General features: G+C 40.2%; 1 protein-coding gene and 1 non-coding gene across 3 annotated transcripts; one reads left to right on the top strand and one right to left on the bottom strand.

Moving 5' to 3' along the window:
• Positions 1 to 4,553: 4,553 nt before the first annotated feature.
• MOG (myelin oligodendrocyte glycoprotein) lies at positions 4,554 to 20,934 on the bottom strand. Of its 2 annotated transcripts, XM_049765423.1 has the most exons (8): positions 20,682 to 20,934; positions 17,826 to 18,173; positions 10,630 to 10,743; positions 9,392 to 9,412; positions 8,766 to 8,786; positions 6,706 to 6,822; positions 6,429 to 6,449; positions 4,554 to 5,823 (listed from the first exon to the last, which is right to left on the bottom strand). In XM_049765423.1, the coding sequence occupies exons 1-8, from the start codon at positions 20,758 to 20,760 to the stop codon at positions 5,810 to 5,812; spliced, it is 735 nt and encodes a 244-aa protein (XP_049621380.1). In that variant the 5' UTR covers positions 20,761 to 20,934; the 3' UTR covers positions 4,554 to 5,809. The 2 variants fall into 2 exon arrangements, with proteins under 2 accessions (XP_049621380.1, XP_049621381.1); XM_049765424.1 differs by lacking the exons at positions 4,554 to 5,823; positions 6,429 to 6,449 and having other exon boundaries at positions 6,705 to 6,822; positions 8,766 to 8,784.
• On the top strand, positions 14,915 to 15,018 carry LOC125996742 (U6 spliceosomal RNA). The gene has a single exon (XR_007491423.1). It is a non-coding gene; the product is annotated as a U6 spliceosomal RNA (small nuclear RNA).
• Positions 20,935 to 21,187: the final 253 nt, after the last annotated feature.

Raw genomic sequence — 21,187 nt, 5'->3', positions numbered from 1 at the left:
TTTAGATTTCTACAGGTGGCACCAGCAGTGACTGGAAGCATGAAGCAGCAATGCAGATACCTTTATTACCCCAGTCTGGGACTACTGGACAAGAGCATCTAAGTCAAGAGTGACCAGCTTCTTGAACTCTAGCCTTGGCTGTGGGGGACCAAAGGTGTCAGTTGTAGGAGGAGGAGAATTTGGGTAGTGGGGGGAGGGAGAAAGAGAGAGGGAGGGAGAGAGGGAGAGAAAGGGGGAGAGAGAGAGACAGAGAGAGACAGAGAGAGAAAGGGGGAGAGAGAGACAGAGAGAGACAGAGAGAGAAAGAGAGAGAGAGGGAGAGGGAGAGATAGAGACTGAGAGAGAGAAAGAGAGAGAATGAGAGAAAAAGAGAGAGAGAGAGAAGAGCATGGGTAAAGGTGAAGAAAGTAATTCAGAAAGACAGAGGGACCAGACCCTTGACTCTAACTCCTTGTCTACTATTTGAGTATGTCATACACCTGTAAAGTCACTCTACTTTTTCATTTTACCTTTTCTGAATTAACTAGCACAAGTACCCTTAATTATGTCAATCCTGACCCTCAGGTGATTTACTTATGTTAAACTCTGGTTAATAAAAGTGGCAGCGGAAACAGGAGAAGCTAGAAGCTTGGCTAGCTCAGTAAGATCCAAAGAGTTGCTTACCAACCTTTAGCCGAAATGCACCTTTTCCTGCAACTCTCTGATTTCTTGTGCGAGACTGCAAGCTGAGATCTTACAAATGGAGTCTCAACAATGTCCAAGAATACAATAAGGGTGGCAAGATATCTTTCTTTTTTTTTTTTTTTTTTGGTTTTTGGGCCACACCCGGCGATGCTCAGGGGTTACTCTTGGCTGTCTGCTCAGAAGTAGCTCCTGGCAGGCAAGGGGGACCATATGGGACACCGGGATTCGAACCAACCACCTTTGGTCCTGGATCGGCTGCTTGCAAGGCAAACGCAGCTGTGCTATCTCTCCGGGCCCGGCAAGATATCTTTCGATGTCTGCCCATCTTCCATCTTCATGGAGTATTTCCTAAAATTCCTTAGAGTGGCAGCCTGTCCTCTCCCAGCTACCTTCTTTTTCTTTCCTCCTTTTTATCTCTTTTCCTTTAATCAGTTTCTGGCTTTGGGCCTGTATTAGCATATTTCACTCATCTTAAATTTTACTTTTTTTTTTTTTTTTAGTATTTTTCCTCAAGTTTTTTGAATCTTGAGCTTGAATTTCTGTCTTCTGTATGTGTGTAAATTAACTGAGTCCCTCCTGCTGTTCCCGAAGTCTATCACCTATAAGGATGTGAAAGTAGTAGATTTCACACAGGAAGAGTGGAACTCTCTGATACCAACCAGTTTCCTTCACCAGGAAGTCATGGAAGAGACCTTCAAAAGCCTGGAAACTGGGTTTCCTCTAGCAGACCCCTCAGGGACATCTGGTTTCCCTCGGCAGAGAGATCACCTCATAATTAGAATCATTGACCTATGTCACTTCTATAACTTCCAGGTTCAAAGTATCTGGGATATCAGGAGATAAAATAAAACCTTGAATGAAGGCAGAGATAACATTTGCAACATGATGACTGTTCTTAAAATATGCAAATTTGACTACTCAACCTCTGGTGTTTTGTTTGTTTGTTTGTTTGTTTTGCAACACTCCTATTAAGCACTTAGGAGTTGACCATTTGGGTGTCTCCCTGCATCTAAGTTTCCCAGCTCAGTTTTTGTCTTGGGGGTGATAGAATAGGGGGAGGGGCAGGTGTATTGGTTTGGGCAACTTTCAGTAAAGCTCAAGGGTTACTCCTGGCTCTGCACTCAGGAATTACTCCTGGTTTTGCTTGGGGGACCATAAAAGATGTCAGGATTTAACCCAGGTTGGCATGTGCCCTACCCATTATACTATCTATCTCGCCCCCTAGCTCACAATTCTTTTTTTTTTTTTTTAACTTTATTGATTGATTGGTTTTTGGGCCACACTCAATGGCACTCAGGAGTCACTCCTGACTCTACACTCAGAAATCACCCCTGGCAGGCTGGGGGACCATCCATATGTTGAGATTCGAATCGGGTTCCTTCCAGGTTGGTTGGTCGCATGCAATTATAATGCCCTCCCGCTGTGCTATCTCTCTGGCCCCTAGTTCACAATTATTAAACTAAGACTAGATTATAAAGGAGAAAAGCATATAGAACCTAAACTCTGTTGCCTGCCTACTCATTCAAATTCTTTCTGTCTAATCTAGGTCTGATCACCAGGCTTGAACTAGAAAAGAAAGAGTGGTGTGCAAATCTACAGCCCCAGATGAAGACCTCTTGTTAGGTAAAAATTACATGTGAGAGAGGAAAGGGGTTTAGGATTCTTCTGAAAGGTTGAAACACTGCTGAAGAGGATTGGACCTTTCCTGGCCAACAGCATTCCATTATAACATTTTTTATTATACTTGGAGTTAGAGAGCTTGAAGTCAGGTTTTTTGGCTTCAGAGAGAAGCCATTCATATAAGATAAGTAAACATCTTCAGTTTTTAAGAATTAATAAATTCATGTAAATTGCATATGCTAGTGATACCATTTATTTATTTTGGTTTTTGGGCCACACCGGTGATGCTCAGGGGTTACTCCTGGCTACGTGCTCAGAAATTGCTCCTGGCTAGGGGGACCATATGGGACACTGAGAGGTGGGACCGCGGTCTCTCCTAGGTTAGCACTTGCAAAGCAGATGCCTTACTGCTTGCGCCACCGCTCCAGCTCCATAGTGAAACCGTTTTTTATTTAAAAGTCCTTTTCAAGGGGCCGGAGAGGTAGCATGGGGGTAACATGTTTGCCTTTTATGCAGAAGGATGGTGGTTTGAATCCGGCATCCCATATGGTCCCCCTGCCAGGAGTGATTTCTGAGTGTAGAGCCAGGAGTAACCCCTGAGCATTGCCAGGTGTGACCCAGAAGCCAAAAAAAAGAAAAATCCCCCCCAAAATAAGTTCTTTCCAAGAAAAAAAAATGGAAGGGACACACTTTCTGAAGTAAATGACTTATTCCTGAGAGCAGAAAAGAAGTTGAGAAAATTTAAGGTCAGGCTGAGTATACCTCCTGGTTTTCCAGAATCATCCTGATGTATGCTTTTTATACTAACTTGATTACTAAGAGTACTCCCCTCTTTTATTAAAACATCCCAATTTGGGGCCGGAGAGATAGCATGGAGGTAAGGCGTTTGCCTTTCATACAGAAGGTCATCAGTTTGAATCCTGGAGTCCCATATGGTCCCCCGTGCCTGCCAGGAGCAATTTCTGAGCATGGAGCCAGGAGTAACCCCTGAGCACTGCCGGGTGTGACCCAAAAACCACACACACACACACACACACACACACACACACACACACACACAAATCCCAATTTGCCTGCTACATTAATAGGTTGACTGCAGATGTCTGGGGGTAATAGTAGGAGTGTGAGCAACACGAGAGAAAATCTATATTACAAATGTGATTGTAGGTTAAAATATTGGTTTCTGATATTTGGGAGACTCCAGTTAAATTTTAATTTGCTTCCAGTTTGAAAACCCTAATGTTTAGTTTTATCTCTAATCAATGATATCAGAAAGTAAGGGTGGGAGAGTGTAACTGAAAGAAGGGAGATAGTTTAGGGACTGGAGTGATAGCACAACGGTAGGGCATTTGCCTTGCACAGAGCCAACCTGGGTTTGATTCCTAGCATCCCATATGGTTCCCCTAGTCTGCCAGGGTTGATATTTGAGTGCAGAACCACGAGTAACCCCTGAGCACTTCTGGGTGTGGCCCCAACCAAACAAACAAACAAAAGGATAGTAGTTTAGACTTAATCGGAGAATTTGTATTCGGGTTCTCATGGGAAATCTTGATGAGTTATACTTTTATTCACTACGGGTGATGAGAAGGAGGAACTTAAAGATCAGAGAATTCTAGGAAAGAACAATAGTGTTGTGTTTGTCAAAGTTTCCCTTTTTTTCTGAGAGAGAGGTCCATCCTCTGCTCCAGCTGGATCTGTAGACAAGACCTCAAGAGTTCATAGTTTTCCTGTACTGGGCCATCCTTTAACTGCTGCACTTGTGGTGGGCGTTTTAGCAAGAGCTCCAACCTGCTAATTCATGTTTTTTTTTTACAATCCAAAACAGATTAACAATTCAATTAATATGCAAGTCATATTGGAACTTCAAGGCCCTCAGCTACCAGGGGAAAACTTCCATTGCGTACTCTGTGATAAGACCTTCTCTGATACATTGGACTGCCATATGGGTAACTGGCCCCACTCATGCCCCTTCTATGCGAAGGGTTTCTGTGACCAGTCTGAGTCAAATGCCTTCATATGATACACACAAGTCAGGAACCAGAGGCTGGAAATCAAGCTTATTGTAAAAATTTAGAGCACCAAAACTGAATTCCAGCAACTCATTCTCAAGAGACATGTCCATCCAGGGACTTATAACAGGAAATTATACATCAGTGGCCTAGCTACTAGAATCTGTATTTTAGAACCAAAAGTCCTATGGTTCAGAACCAGCTTTCTATTGGTAGGAAACAGATATCCAAAAATCATGGTCACAGTGAGAACTCAGGCAACAATTAATAATCCGAGGCAACCTCAGATCTGTAACCAAAAGCCAGAAACCCAACAGTAGAGCTTGCTGCTATGATCCTAGCTCTAGCTTTCACTCAGAAAAGTATGCAAGACTCAAATTTTTCTCTTGCCCTCATTGTTCTTTGACTTTTAATAAGAAAACCAGTTTCTCCAGCCATCAGGAGGTCCATCTCACATAGAAGTTCTCCAGTTGCTTCCACTGTGGCAAATCCGTTAGCTCATTTTTGGTATAGCCAAGCACCAACAGACCAGCTGGAAGCAGATCATTTATTGCTGCCCCATCTGTGATGTTTGCTATGGGGAGAAAAAGAGCCTTATGAGTCATTGCAAGAGTTACAAAGGCAGGGATACTCTCAGTAAATGCTGGCTCACAGTAAATGCTGTGTCAGAGAAGGATATGGATCTTTTAGGATTCATAACCTCAAGAGAGAAGAATGCTAAGGCAGTGGTTAGAGGGGGGGAAAAAAGGAAGGCAGTAGTCTTGAAACACAAATAACAAATAAATGGCTTTTTGAGAATACCCTGATATATATGAAGATGTGATAGAAAGGATGAGGGAAAGAACATCTTGTACAGAACCCATCTGTACAAGAAGTAGAAGGAAAGCATTCTAATTTTAGTACTGTGCTGTCAAAAGGAGCACAGAAGGAAAGCAATCTAAAATAGGAGTTATCCCTAGTTTTTGTCCCTACTCGTTCATCCTTAGAGTTGTGAGACAGAATTACAGCCCAATGTATGGGTTTATCTCAAACTCTGCAGCTTATGTTTTAAGGTTTTCGATGTTGTACCTTCCTTTTCTCCCTCACACCTCAACATTGCTTATCATGATTGAGATCTTAAAAAAGAAACAAACAGCATTGAAAAAGTTGGCATGCTACAATTTGCTATGAGAAGGTTCCTAAAGTATTTGTCACTTTTCAGTACAGGTGTTGTCTGATGAATAAAGCACCCACTTGGCCATTATAGCCTGAGAAGATTTACATGTGAAGAACTGGAGAAAAGAGTGGAAAGATGTGAGGATAAAGGAGCCAGGGGAAAGATAAGAAAAAGTAGAGAACAGAAATCAGTCTTATTTGGAATTCAAAGCAGTCCTGGAAGTACAGATTAGAATGTCCCCATGGTGAAGATGCTTGTGAGCATGCAACTCAGTGATGTAACATCTTCAAGGAACAATCCTTGGACCAACCAGGCTCTTCATCCCAACGTGCAACATCATTCAGAAGGGGTTTCCTAGGGGGAGAGAAAAAAAATGAAATAATCTATCAATAGTTTCTATCATGAAAACTATTAAACTAGGAAAATGAAAAGCTTTGGGGACCATCTTATCTCTACCTGCCTCAGGTAGTTGATATTGGAGTTGAAGCACAAGGCAAGTGCTCAGAAAAAGGCTTCTGTGAGGGTTACTGGGGCAGAACAACAAAGATTACACCAAAGGACCATCCCAGCTTCTTTCCTCACCACCTCTAAAACATGTCTCTAATCAACTGCAGCCTCCACTTAGTTGCTGTTGTTCCATTTCTTGTACCACACCCAATGATGCTCAGGGCTTGTTCATTGCCATGGACAGACCATGTACAATGTCATGTTTGAAATACAGGGATCATCAAACCAGGGTGAGCCATGCTCAAGGTAGGTGCACTACCTGTTGTATTATCTTTCTAGTCCCTGCAGCTCTCACCTCTGTCTCACCAGAGTTCTCCCTCCACCCATGCTTCCTGACCCTTCTGGGATTATGAGCCCTCAGTACCGAAGCAACCCCTTCTTTTGCTGCCTTTCTATTTTATTTATTTATTGTTTATTATTTTTAATTTATCAAAAATGAGAGATCAACTTACTTAGCTCTTCAAGAAATTGCCCTAAAAATAAGAAGAAACAAAGTTAATAAATAGAAGATGACCAGCTCCCTCCCCACATCCTTTTAAAGTGGTACAAGTTACCAACCCCTCTTCCACTAAGGTACCCCACAAATTAGAGAATGGGAGCCTCTGAGGAACCTATGATCTGGGAGAGCAGGCAGAAAATTCTGGATCTCAGAATCTTGAGCTCTGGCTCTCCCTTTCTTTTTCTTACTCGTCTGACTTGGTCCTTCATGTTGTTTCCCCACCACTGCACCTGCAAGTCTTCGATGTAGCCAATTGTAGCAGATGATCAAAGCAACCAAGGGTCCAAGTACTGGCACAATCACAAACAGGAATATCTTCCACCAGGGCACCCTCAGGAAGTGGGGATCTGAATCATTCACCACAGAGTAAACAATATTAATATTTGTTCCCATATATCCCTCACATCCCTATCCTTTATTTTGAATTTCCTACCCTACAGCCTTTGAACACTATAAAAGTCACATATATCGGATCCAGGAAGTTGAATTCATGTGAGAAAAACATTACAGTTTTGTTTTACACTAACGTAAATGATCATTTCTTCAATAAAAATTATGAGATAGGTGTTTTTTTTTATTACCAATATAAACTGCAGATGCATCCCCCGTACCCCGTATTGTCCCCCAAGCATAGCCAGGAGTGATTCTTTTTGTTTGTTTTTTTTGGGTCACACTTGGTGATGCTCAGGCGTTACTCCTGGCTCTGTGCTCAGAAATCACTACTGGCAGGCACAGGGGACCATATGGGATGTTGGGATTCAAACCACTGTCTGTCCTGGATTGGTTGCGTGCAAGGCAAATGCCCTACCGCTGTGGTATCTCTCCAACCTAGCCAGGAGTAATTCTGAGTACAGAGCCAAGAATGACCCCTGAGTATTACCAGGTGAGGCCCCAAATCCAAAAATAAATAGAAAACAGAGATGTTTTATAAACCCCATTAAAATAGCAGACCTCAAAGTATTGTTTATCAGTGTGTTGAAATGACATTACTAGACCAATTAATTTTTTTTTGTTAAACATTTGTTACAGAGCTGAAGAGAACCCCACTGGTTGAGTGATGTGGGCTCATGGGTTCAAATATAGGTACCACAAGCCCCTTAAACACAGGAATAGTCTAAGCATCACCATATATGGACCCCAAACACAGGGCATTTTACAATCTCACAAATTTGTTTATGTTTTGATAAGTTAATACAATGATTGGGGGTGTTTGCATGTCTTATGTCTACATTAAAAAACATTTTATGCAACCAGGATGTGACTCAATGTTAGAGCATTTGTCTTGTATGTAGGAGGCCCTGCATTTGATTAATAGCATGGGTGGAGGATAGGGAGGGTGTTCTGAGAAGGGTTCATTGGGATTCACCATACTACCAAAGAGATTCATGGTACAAAAGGAATTAAGACCATGCCAGGGAGATAACCAATGTGTAAGAACACAGGCTTTACATATGGGAACCCTGGGTTTGATTCACCACCAGGAGTAAGCCCTTCCTCCCCAACACACACTGAACTGGGAGTAGCCTCTAAGCACTGGTAGGTGTGGCACAAAAATCAGAACAAAAAGAAATAAGACTTATAAAGATTCTATTCCTGCTCTTTGAGTACAAGTGTGTGTGCAGTGTGTGAAGTATACACTGCTAATCTCATAGTGCTCAAATGGAGATCTCCTAAACTAGGTGCCAGGGACACTATGGCCTCATGAGAAAAGGACAAAAAGAAAAAGGTGAGAGGTAATGTCATTTCAAGACACTGATAAACAATATTTAAACGTTTGCAATTTTACTTTAATGGGCTTATAAAACATCCGCAGCTTTTATTTTTGGGTTTTGAGCCTCACTTGGTAATACTCAGGGATCACTCCTGGTTCTGCACTCACCTTTCTCACAAGTGAGAAAGGTGGCTCAGAGAAAGAATAATTTATGTCATCTTATTCTTTTTGCAATTCACAGGATATTTGGATGCCCTTTTATTGCAAGTATTACTGGGACTTGGAGCCTTCCCTCATTTGATGAATAACTATTCATTCTATATGAACTTATTCTGCCATGTGACTGTGATAAACATATACTTTGTTATCCAAATAATTTATGTATAATCACCATTTCAACTAGACATCAATTTTCTGTGCAAAGGATATGTTTATCTTTCTTGTACTTCCTAAAAGAAATGTGCATTAAATGCCTATACTTGCTGCAGCCTGGAGTCACTAGTCTTTATTTCTGCAGGTTACACACCAGACTGAGTCAAAATGCACCTGACGTGGGAGGCCAGATAGCCCAGCACTTACCAAAAGTCCTGTGGAGATTTTCTGGGGAAAAAAGAAAGAGAGAGACTTAGTAGGGGGGCACACTTGCCTTGTACCTTATCAACCCTGTTTCAATTCTGGGTACCATATACATATGGTATATATATACATATATAAATACATATGTATATGCTTATATGTATATACATATATACATTGTATATATGTATATACATACATACATACATACATACATACATACATACATACATACATACATACATACATACATACAGTCCCCTGAGTTCACCAGGAGTGGAGTTATCCCAGATCACAGTAATTTAGAGCACTTAGAGGGGACCCTTTCTTCTCTGTGCCTTTGTTATTCATTGGACATAGTATTTCATTCTAAATGAGTTCAGAGCAGGAAGGAAAGTAATAGGGTTTCCCTCTCACCCAGACCAAAGGCAAGAAAGAATAAAAGCGTCTACAACTATGACAGGTTTTGAACAAGTCTCCCATCTGAAGGGAGAAGAGGGCATTGGTACAGCAGAGATAAGACTAGAGAAAATAATCTGAGGTTATATTAAATATAAAGAAACAAACAAAAACAAACAACAACAGCAAAACAGAGGAGGCACGGGCAAGGGCAAGTCCCTAGAACTTACCTATCTCTGCTCGAAGTTTTCCTAAAATAGAAATAGGCAACATTTTAAATTCCTGCTTTGACACAAGGAGGGATTTTATATAAAATGTTTCTCTGTAGGCTGCAGATATTCTTAGGTAGTAGGGAAGAGATCAAGATTTGAACCTAAATCTTCAGGCTTTTTCCCCCTGGGTAGTGCCTGGATTAAAATTTAAGGGTAAAGAATGTGGAAACCTTAGTAAACAAAGCTCCAGATTAAGCTCCTGCCCTGCCTCCCGCTCTCAGCATCTAAGGTGGATCTCAGTTCAGTTTCACTCCACCCTCCTGCTGTGTCACTTAAATTTAAAATCACTTCCCACCCGAATGTGTGACAAACAAAACATTTAGCTACTTAATGGCTGGATTGTTACTAGACACTTTACATAACAGTAACCTCTTCACATAGTAGGAGGGAGGTTGTGTTATCTCTACTTGAAACACCCCAGGCAATTGAGGCTGGGATTGTTTAAAGTCAGTGTCTGAATTGAATTCATGTCCAGATTGTCTCACTCTACCAGGTTCTTTTTACTAAGCTATTTGAGCTACAGGACATTTTTGTGCAAGAAGTAGGAGAACACTGACAGATGAATGGGAGCTATGAAAATAAAAGTGAAGCTTTGAGGCCAGAGAGATAGTACAGTTTGATTCTCTGCACCACATATGGTCCCTTGAGCACTGCCAGGAATGATTCCTGAGCTCAGAGCCAGAAATGAGCATGGTTAGATGTTGAATTCATCAACAATTGGACCTGAGTCACCTTGAATAGAAAAGAAGGAGCAAACAGTTTTTGAATCCGTATTCAAAAATTTCCTATTAATGTGTGATAGATTTTTATCCACAGAATGTTTGTCTAACCCGTAATAGTCTAGACTTGAATGACTGAATGACATTCTAGCACATGATGCTGCAAGACATGGCACTGGGACCAGAAACTGCAGGGTTGGACCTAGTTCTGTCATTTTGCCTCTTGCAAACTCTGTCAGCTTGAGTAAGTTCCTGACCTAGACCAACCTCAGGTTCCTCGTTTATAAAATGAGGCTATTATAAGTCATCCCTAGCTCGCAGGGAAATGCAAATCCTATTATCTATTTTATTAAGTAAGATGTAAAAAATGTATTATTACACTGAACCCAGGAGTCACTTAATGTTAGCTGACCAAGCCCTAAAGGACCAACTTATTTCAGGGAAGGTTTCCTCAGTTATCCTTCTTCCAGCTTTTACCTCTGAGTCTGTGCTGCAAGTAGAGGAAGAGAAGGCCCACAGTGATCTGCAGAAGGAGCACAGGCAAGACCGCAATGAGAATCAGCACTCCAGGATTTATCCAGTAGAAAAGATCTGAAAAACAGTCAACATATTCTCAGCTTAGTGCAGGGACAGGATCTCAATGAATTGGATTAATAAGATAATAAACATAAAAAAATAAAGAAGATGAGACAAAGTTGGCACTTGAGCTTAGATTGAAAAGAAAAGGGCTGGTGCTTTAGAATGACTGAAGACAAGATTACATTTTTAGCAATCTTTACAGTTTTTAAAAGTACCTAAGGTACTAAGTTTTAGTTTTTAAGGACATGTGGCTACACAGACGGATTCCAAATTGAGGGTAAGAAGATCTAATTTACTCAAAGGGAGAAATATTTTCTATAGAAAATTATAAACACAGAAAATAGAAAGCCCCGTTTATTTATTCCCATTAATTTCCCCCACGCAATTCCCCTATTCTCCTTCAGAATTTCAAATGATCTCTAAAAGGAAAACCAATAGGAATGGGGAGACACTATACATGATACTCCTTTCTTTTCCTTTCCTCTAGCAATCTGGAAGGAGCAGAGGCTAGCTACCAAGGAACCATTTTCCTATGCTGTGTGCCATGCATATGTGCATGTTTGTGAGCTGATCACACTGTGTCCATGCATCATGAAGGGTCTCACATAGTTTTCAAAGAGTATTAGGGATTTAGATCTAGAAAACCATTGAAGAATCCATGTTTGATAAAGAGATTGAGAACTAGAAGGGAAAGTGTTTAAGGCCACGCAAGGAAAGGCAAATCTCAGAATAGAGGGCTTTTACACTGATATGAATATATATATATGTGTGTGTGTGTATGTATGTATATATATATATATATGTAAATTTTTTCTCTTTTTTTTCTCTTTTTATTCCTTTTACCTTTTAGAAAGCAAGTAAGCTTTCGAATGGTACTCTACTGCCCTCTAGGGGTAATAGGCAATGACCTCTGCCCATTTCAGCCTCCACAGATCTCTAAATATAATAAAGTCTCCATTTAATTTTTGAGGAGTGGTTACAATTAGATCTTTAGTAGATCTAACTAAAATACTTCTTGCTTTGGTGATAGCAAATGCAAAGATATATTCTCATTTTTCACCACAGAGCTATCAAGAATCTATTTTAGTCTTACTCATTCTGTTTGATCCAAACCTTATTTTTTTTAAATTAGAACCTAACTAGTTACCAACATGTCTGCAGGTATAAAATTTAGAGTTTTGTGAGCCCAGAGACCATTTCTTATGGCCTTGTTAAGAAGATACTACTCACCCTTCCAAAGATAATGAGGACCTTGTCAGGGGACGAAGAGGTGGCAATTTCCCCCAAGCCATCAGTTACTGTTCATGCCATTCATCCTCATCTCTCCTTCCTTTCAAACCCAGATCAAGACTTCTTTTCTCCTTACAGCCTTTTCTTAGTCACCCCACTCTTCCTAGGAAACCATTCCTTACAGCTCATCCTCAAAGATGAGCATTGGACTGAGAATCCAAAAAGGAGAGAACTGCATCTCTCTCATTAGACCATAGTAGATGGGAGATCAGCTAAAATGTCACAGCTAGTGAAAGTAAAAAGCAGCCTAAGGGGCCCAGATTTAGCTCAGAGGTAGAACACTTGCCCTGCATGTGTGAGGACTTGGGTTTGATTCCTGGCATCACAAAATAAGAACAAATATTTTAAGCAGATAAATCTAAAGTACAGCTATAGTGAAAGTACAAGAAGTCTTTGTGGCTATGAAAATAAATAAGAATAATCTTTAAAGTGAAATTTACTATTTCAATTGATATGGGTTGGGTCATATCAATAGGTGCCTAGGGGCTGTGCTCAGGAGTCACTCCTGGCAGTGCTCCACAATCCATATACAGTGTTGGGATTGAACTGTGGGCCACATGAAAGGCAAACAGTTTAACCTCTATCTTATCTCTTCAACCCTTTCTATTATGTGTATAGAAAAAATATAAGCAGAACTTGTGACTATCATCAATAAAAAACACAAGTACTGGTGAAAGGAGTGCATTAGGTGTTAGAATATTGTATGCTTGAAAGAACTTTATTATGAACAACTTTGTAAATCATAGTGTCATAATAAAAATAAAAACCATAGGATTTTTATAGCATGTTAGACTTACAGAAATCTCAAAATAACACTTTTGTTCATCAACTATTTTAAAATTACACTAATTAGTAGGGCTATGTCTTACTATTTCAAGATTTGGATAACTGTATTTAGTACAAATATATTTTTTATGCACTCAAATTCTCCTTATGAGAATCAGCTTTGCCAATCTGTCAAAGGAATCATACTTGAAAAAAGCATTGAAAGGGGTTGGACAGATAGAATAGGAGTTAAGGCACACACTGTTCCATCCCTGGCACCACACCATTCCGAGAAACACACCTATCATTGGCTACTATGCTCCTAGAAGTCCCTGAGAGTGGCCTCCAGTTTAATCTTCAGCTTCAGACTCTTAGTTATCAGGCCCTCACATTGAATCTCTGACTTGGTTGGCCAAGGAATAGCCAGGAATAGCCTGGGCTGAAAATAGCCTGAGCACATCTAGGGAGGCAAAACCAAACCAAAACAATGACACATAATAAAACAAAGAACAAATATTCCCTCTGTAGTTGCTAAATAAGTAAGATTCAAGGAATTTGGTAATGGAGACAATGCGGACTGAAACTGGTGATTAGGGAGATGACCCTGAGCTCTCAGGGCTTCCCCTTATTTTCCCTTTTTCTGTGTGTTTCTTGGCACTCAGCATCTCTGGTGATACAGCTGCTGATCAACTCTTTTCATCTTGTTCTCTGCTTTAGGGGATCAGGCTAAAATATTTCCCTCGAGGGCAGGGATTAAATTACAAAGAACAAAATTCAGCTCTTGAAGGAGGATTTGTTTGGGTTATTTTTGGGTCCCATCCAGCAGTGCTCTAGGCTGACTCTTGGCTCTGTTTTTAGGAATCACTCCTGGTGGGCTCAGAGAACCATTTGGGATGCAGGAGACGGAACCCTGATTAGCCTTATACAAGGCAAGCACTATACTCAGGGGCTACTGTCCTACATGAAGAGAATTTTTTAAAATAAAGGCTGAAAGTTTAGCTTTATTTTCTATTATTCTATTATTATGTTCCCAGAAGAAAATTCTGCCTTAAAACTTACCAGTTAAGGACTTGAGTTCTTTTTTAATTTTTGGCACATCTATTTTTACTTTAACAAAGGATTAGAATTACAAAAAAAAAAAAAAAAAAAAGGATAGGATAGTAATATAAGTCTTATGCTGTAAAAACAAGAAATATTATTTTGCTTCATGATTTATGATGTCTGCTTGTTAGCATCTTAGCCTATGCTCTAACCAGGAGGGCTTGGGTGACCTAAAGGAGCACTGAAAAAATGGACAAGGAGCCAGGGACAATTATATCATGTAACATCCCCCACCCCAATCCCTTCTACATCTCAGTATACTGCTCAATAAAAAACATGGTTGACTGCCAACCTCTTGTAAGAAAAAGGGGTAGTTAATTTAGCTTGGGACCATCAATATCATGAGTGCAGGCACATGAATTCACATCAGAGAACAGTGCACATCAAAAGAAGCATAGGGGGTGCCAGAGAAAGTACAACTGATAGGGGGGTGTTTGTCTTGCATGCACTCAACCTGGGTTTCATCTCTAGCACCTTATATGGATTCCCTGAGCACCTCTAAATGTGGTCCCTCTAAGAGTAATAATATACCTCAAGGAGCAGTCAGCACACAACTACAAGTTATCAGGACAAGTTAAACTATAGAAAATTCAACAGAGCAAAATCAGTCTCAAAAAAATGTAGTATAAATTAATTATCATGGTAGTCTCAGATAGCCCCTTCGATTCCCCAAACTACCAAATAATGCCAAATAGGAACTAACTTTTGGGTAACAGAGAAAACTTGTACTGAATTATCCTAAATTTATCTGTTCTCCAGCAAGGGGAATGGTGGTGATCCCTATGCCTTTTATAACACACTTAAATTTTTCTTTATTAAAATTTTATATACATTTTAATTTTGGACCATACTTAGAAGTATTCAGGGATTACTGCTAGCTCTGCATTTGTGAATCACTCCCGATGGGTTTAGGTGACCGTGTGGGAGCCTGAGTTGACCATATGCAAGGCAAATGCCCTATTCCCTATACAATGGCTTCGTCCCCCCAAATATTTAAACTTTAAACATATGTATAGAAAGAAGGTGAGTGCTCGCTTCGGCAGCACATATACTAAAATTGGAACAATACAGAGATTAGCATGGCCCCTGTGCAAGGATGACATGCAAATTCGTGAAGTGTTCCATATTTAAAAAAAAAAAAAAAAAGAAGATGAAATATAGAATAAATCCCAAGAAAAAATTTCCCTAGAATCAGTTTTCAATTCCTTTGCTTCTGTTTTCTTGATGGGTGGGAAATGTGCTGGAGGAGGAAGAGGAGGAGGAAGAAGTTACTGAACTAGAAGAAGGAAAATCTGCAAACTAGAGAAAACTTCCTTGTAGGTACAAATATGCCAATAAAAATGATTTATTGATGGGGTTCATAAGAAAAGTACAGAGTTTAAGGTGTTTGCCTGTACCTGACTGATCCTGGTACTGCTCTGGCCACCAGAGCAGTCAGGAGTGATCCTTGAACACAGAGCCAGGAATAAATTGGGAACATTGCAAGATATGGCTCAAAACCAACCAACCAAATAACCAACAACCAACCAACCAATCAACAAACCAAACCAACCAACCAACCAACCAACCAACCAACCAACCAAATGCTGTATAGAAAATATTCAGTGGCATAGGAAGAAGATATTTTCATATTCTTGTAATTATCTCTAGAAACAATGTTTTGTCATATAAAACCACCTTCTTTCTCAGGACTACAACAGTTGCTCAGGAGATACAAAAATGATTCTATTGCCCAATGTTCGATGTCTGAGGTATAATGTTTGGCTGTGTGGAGATAGGATTTAAAATATATATTGATTAAAGCATACAATAATAGAATCTATATATGTAAAAGAATAGAGTTAGGAAAAAGCATGTTTGAAATATAGTAATTAAGGCCTAGCAATAACTTGTAACGCTTACTCTATTGTAATGCTTGTAATACTTAACTTGTAGTGCTTAATCCAGACTCCTGTTCAGCCAACAGAATGACAAAAGACAATCAAACCAATTAATCAAACCTTTGGCCAAATGAGCACCTTGTGTTAGCAACGTGGTAACGAAGTTACACAAGAATCCCCTTGGAAACACCCCTGGAACCCTGAGCCGTATTTGAAGAAGGAAGCTAACTTGAACTCTTGATTGGACATTGCCTTCCCCTCTACCCTATAACCCCAAATCCTAGCAATACTAGAAACAAACTCAAATTCCCCTTGGACACCCCCTGGAATCCTGAGCTGCATTTGGAAAAAGAAAGCTAAATTGAACCCTTGATTGGACAATGCCTTCCCCTCTACCCTATAGCCTAAACCCTATAAAAACCCTATTGCTTTGCTGTTCGGGGCTCCTGTCCTCTGTCTCTTGACATGATCGCAGCCCTGGCTAGTCAGTCAATAAACCTGCCTTTGCTAATTGCATTCTTGGAGTTGTCATGGTCTCTAATTGAGTGGTGAGCCAGCAGGACCCTAACAGCTGCTGTTAAGGAAGAGAGAAACTAAAGCAACCTGAGGTTCAAATCCTATGAACGACAGTTCAGTATTTATCAACTAAATAATAATTAACTATCAAAGCTTTCCTTTTATCTATTTCACTTTATTTATATCTTAATCCCATCCTGGGATGTTGAAACCAAACAACAAACCAGAAATTTCAAAATCATCTACCACAGGAAACATATTAAGATGACATTTTAGAGGGAGGAAGAAATGAGCTTAAATTGATAGTGAGGATTAGAGAGATAGAATAAGAGTTAATCATGGCACTTGGCCTGTGGACAGCCAAGACCTATTAAATTCCCTGCAGCTCATGAGTCCCCAAGCTTCACCACTAATGATCCCTGAGCAGAGAACCAAAAACAAGTCCTGAGCACAGATCTAATGTACTCCTAGCCCCCTATCTTCATTACACAAGCTAATAGAGTTTATCCTTTATAATTGTATTCAGATATTTGTTTTTACATGAGTAGTCACTTACACTACTAAGTATATCTCAATATACTTAGTTTTCATCTGATAAACCACCATAAAAGGAATTAATAAATATCTATTATGATAATATTAGATCAATTTAATCAATCAGGAATATTCTTGACAAATGAATAAAGACATTCTAAAGCAAAACAAAAAGGGAAAAAGTATAATTAAGAACTGATTAACCTTATCATATCATATTCCCTTGACTAACACAAAATAATTGGAAATTCTAGTATTTTTGGGAGTTGTTTTTGGGGTCACACCTAGCTGTACTCAGGGATTATTCCTGGCTATGCCCTCAGGAATCACTCCAGATAGGACTTGGAGACCATATTAGATACCAGGAATCTAACATGGAATGGTCAAGTGCAAGACAAGCACTTTACCTGCTTTACTGACTCTCCAGCCTCTCATTTATTTTGTATTATTTTTCCTCCATTTATAACTTTTTCTAGTTTGGATCTTTCTATAAACACCTGTTGAATTAACCAGTTTTCACCCAAATCAGAGATGGCTTCTTCTTTGCATGTGTTTGTCCCATCTTGACCACCCATGGGGTGGTCCTACTCTTCCCAATAAAGACTGAAGCTCAGGTAGATCTCCACTGCTGCTCCTGGTGGAAAGCTACCTGGATCTCTTTCATCTCCCCAGCCTGGTTTGGATTATTTCCTGCAGAGGCTTTGTTTCCAGACCCAAATCCCCAATCCCTGTGGGACTCGGGTCTGAGGAATTATCTTCAAACACCCATCAGTATATGAATTCTCATGTACTGATGAGAATATTTATATGACATTGGTTCCTAGAAAAGAACTGTTTGGGTTGAGGATTTCCTCTTAGCTGAGAGTATAATTTAAGTCTCATAGTAATCTCTGTGCTCAGCCAATGTGAGCCAAAAACCAAACCAACCAACCAACGAAAAAACAGTAGTGCAAAAGGTGGTCTTGGTCACCCAAAAGATAATACTTAATACTATATGCTGCTACTTACCTTCCACTTTCAATTCTATTGCAGCCTCCTCTTGGTAAGAATGATCTCTGAAGAAGCAAGTGAAACCACCTTCATCAGAAAATCTTACATTTCGTATGCGGAGAGTCACCTTTCCTTCAGCAATGGCCTCTTTGAGCAGCTCAGTCCGACCACGATATTCAGGTGCCTGTTCTCCATCTTGATCCTTGCCATTTCGGTAGAGATGAACCACCCTAGAGAAGGGAGGCCGATACCAACCGATCTCCATGCCTGTAGCATTCTTTCCAGGAGATATGCGACATGGCAATTCCACTTCATCCCCCACAAGAGCTCGAATTGGGTGCCTTGGTCCTATTACTCTGAACTGTCCTGTCCAAGATACCAAAATATGAGTATCAGAGGGAACATTGACAAATATCTCTATTATGGGAAAAGATGTTTTAATATAGGGAAAGAAGTAGTCACTTGAATTTTTTCCATTTTTTAATTGATTGTAAATCTTTTTTGTTTTATTTGGAAGCAATACCCACATATATTCAGGCCTTAACTGCATTCAGAAGTTACTCATGATAGTGCTCAAGGGACCATATAGGATGCAAGAGATGGAACCTGAGTTGACCTGATGCAAGGCAAGTACCCTATCTACTGTATTATTGCTCCAGCCCTACTTGTTAGTAAACTTTTAAGTGAAACTTTGACTAACACTTTCTAGAGCCAGGGAGTAGTTCAAAGAGCTCAATTTTTATATTCACAATGAACACACCAATTGAGGAAAATTACTATAATAGGATTTGATGTTTGAATTTGAAATTTGAATGAATTTGAATAAATGATCTGGAACAGTCTTCTGACAAACACATTTTAAATAAAAAAATGTGTGTGTGTATGTGATATGCCCTGAAAAATAACTTTTTATTATGAGGTGATCTTTTTTTTTTTTTTTTTGGTTTTTGGGCCACACCCGGTAACGCTCAGGGGTTACTCCTGGCTATGTGCTCAGAAGTTGCTCCTGACTTGGGGGACCATATGGGACACCGGGGGATCGAACTGCGGTCCGTCCAAGGCTAGCGCAGGCAAGGCAGGCACCTTACCTTTAGCGCCACCGCCTGGCCCCGAGGTGATCTTACTAGTTGCTGCTCACTTTTCTACCAGCACATTCTACTGCCAGACCTTTAGGCAGACCTCTAGGCCTTAAAATGTGAGTCAACTCTTTTTTTAAATTTTTTTTATTTTTTTGGTTTTGGGTCACACCCAGTAGTGCCCAGGGGTTACTCCTGGTTCTATGCTCAGAAATCGCTGCTGGCAGGCTCAGGGGACCATATGGGATGCCAGGATTTGAACTATCATCCTTCTGCATGTAAGGCAAATGACCTACCTCCATGCTATCTCTCTGGCCCAGTAAGTCAACTCTTATCACTTAATTCTTAATTTATCACTTAATTTAAAATAGGTGGGATTGATCTTATTGCTCTTTAAATGATTAGAATTTATCACTCTCTCACCACTTCCACCCCTCAGTTTTTGTTTACACTTGGTTGACAAATTCTTTGCAAAGACTTTCCATGAGGGAGGTGGCTTTATTTCCTTCTACCATTCCTTTGTACCTTTAGCCCTATTACAAACCTGAACTCACGCTGTACATACACATTCCCAGTATTTTAATTTGTGGAATAAGTTTACTCAGTCAGACTGGGAGCTACTAGAAGATAAAGCTGTTTTTCCTATTATACCTGTGAAGATTTATCAAGCAGGTACTTTGAGTGGGTTTCTCTATCAATCAGATCCCTAGATAGGGTAAATGTCTTCTGTTCCTTTTATTTCTTCACAGTACATAAAAGCAGAGTTCCTCTAAATAAACTTGTTAGTGGCATTCTTTATTTAGGTGATTTCATCACAATCTGTGATGTGTACTTTTAGATGTTTCCCCACTTGACATGTATTTCCTTGAACATAAAATTCTCCTCCTCTCCTCTTATTTCTCCAAATAAAACTATCCTATTCCATGAGCCAAGAAATGGTATAGTGGACAGGTTCTTGTCTTGTATGCAGATAAACTAGGTTTGATCCCCAGTACCCCATATGGTCTGATAACTGCCAGGAGTGATCCCTGAGCATTGATGGATGGATATGGCCTCAAAGCACACACACACACACACACACACACACACACACACACACAAAAGCACAAGTCTCTCTCATGCACACACAACCTAATAACTATTTTCTTCAAAGAAAAGAGTTAATATTGCTTGAACATAGAATAGACCTCACAAATATGATGCTACAATCTGATAAATATTTATAAGATTTACTATGCGACAAATGAGTACTATTAAGCCTTTTGGATTTGCAGTCATGGTTGATACATTATCTTACTGAACACTGACAGCAGTTTCAAGAGGTGGTTATAATATTCCCATTGGATAAAAATGTCTTGGGCTGAAGAAACAGTGAGCAGGGTGCTTGCCTTGCAGTCTGCCAGCTCAGGTTTGATCCCTGATATCCCATAGAGTGCCCTGAACTATGCCAGCCATGACTGCTGAGCATTGCTGGATGTGGCCCCAAAACAGACAAATGAACAAAAATTTCTATGAACCAAACCTGGAACAATAGAAAATAACTAATTCAAAAAGAATCTTCATTTAAGGTCACATTGTTGAGTTTAAGAACCAAAATATTGGGTTCTATTCTGAAGGTATATAGAAACCTTAGAAAATTTTGGAGGAAGGGAATATTTGTCAATACTTCTGTGTCTTAGAAAAATAACTTTCCTAGCAACTTGAGGACAGATTGAAGGGAGTGATCCCAGGGTAACAGGCCTTTCTTTTCTCACATAGCCTTTATATTCCCCAGGGCATAAAATAAGAGAAATCTTACCTGCATAGCTGAAAGACAATTGGAGGATAAAAAGGACAGACAGAAGACAGCTGGTCAGAGAGGATCTTAAACTTGCCATCTCTGTAGTCACTAAGGACAAAGAGTTCCTGCATCAGGGTCAGGCTAAGCAGAGGGCTTGGGATGCATGTCCCCTACAACTGAAAACATCTAAGGGGAGGTTATGGGAGGGCTGTGCTGCCTGGATCGGCCTCCTCCCAGTCCTGCTGCAGCTGCCCTGGGAAGAACAGACCCACGTCATTCTTGCCAGGCACTTAACAAAGGACTACAGACTGGGGGATGACCAGGGTCTGCCTTCACCACCCCCTCAGAGCTATGGAGCAGAGGCTGCCTGGTACCGGGCCTTCCTCCCCCACTCCCTTTGCTTCTAAGCCTTTGAAAGACCAGCTAGGGTTTGACCACTCAGGATCACTCACTTGTTGGACTTTTTGGTAAGGGTTGTCCTTGTAATCTTTTCATTTTGTTTGTTTGTTTGCTTGTTTAGGGAT

Source organism: Suncus etruscus, chromosome 18, assembly GCF_024139225.1.
Source record: "Suncus etruscus isolate mSunEtr1 chromosome 18, mSunEtr1.pri.cur, whole genome shotgun sequence".
NCBI lineage: Eukaryota > Metazoa > Chordata > Mammalia > Eulipotyphla > Soricidae > Suncus > Suncus etruscus.
This window is presented reverse-complemented; position numbering and strand designations above follow the sequence as displayed.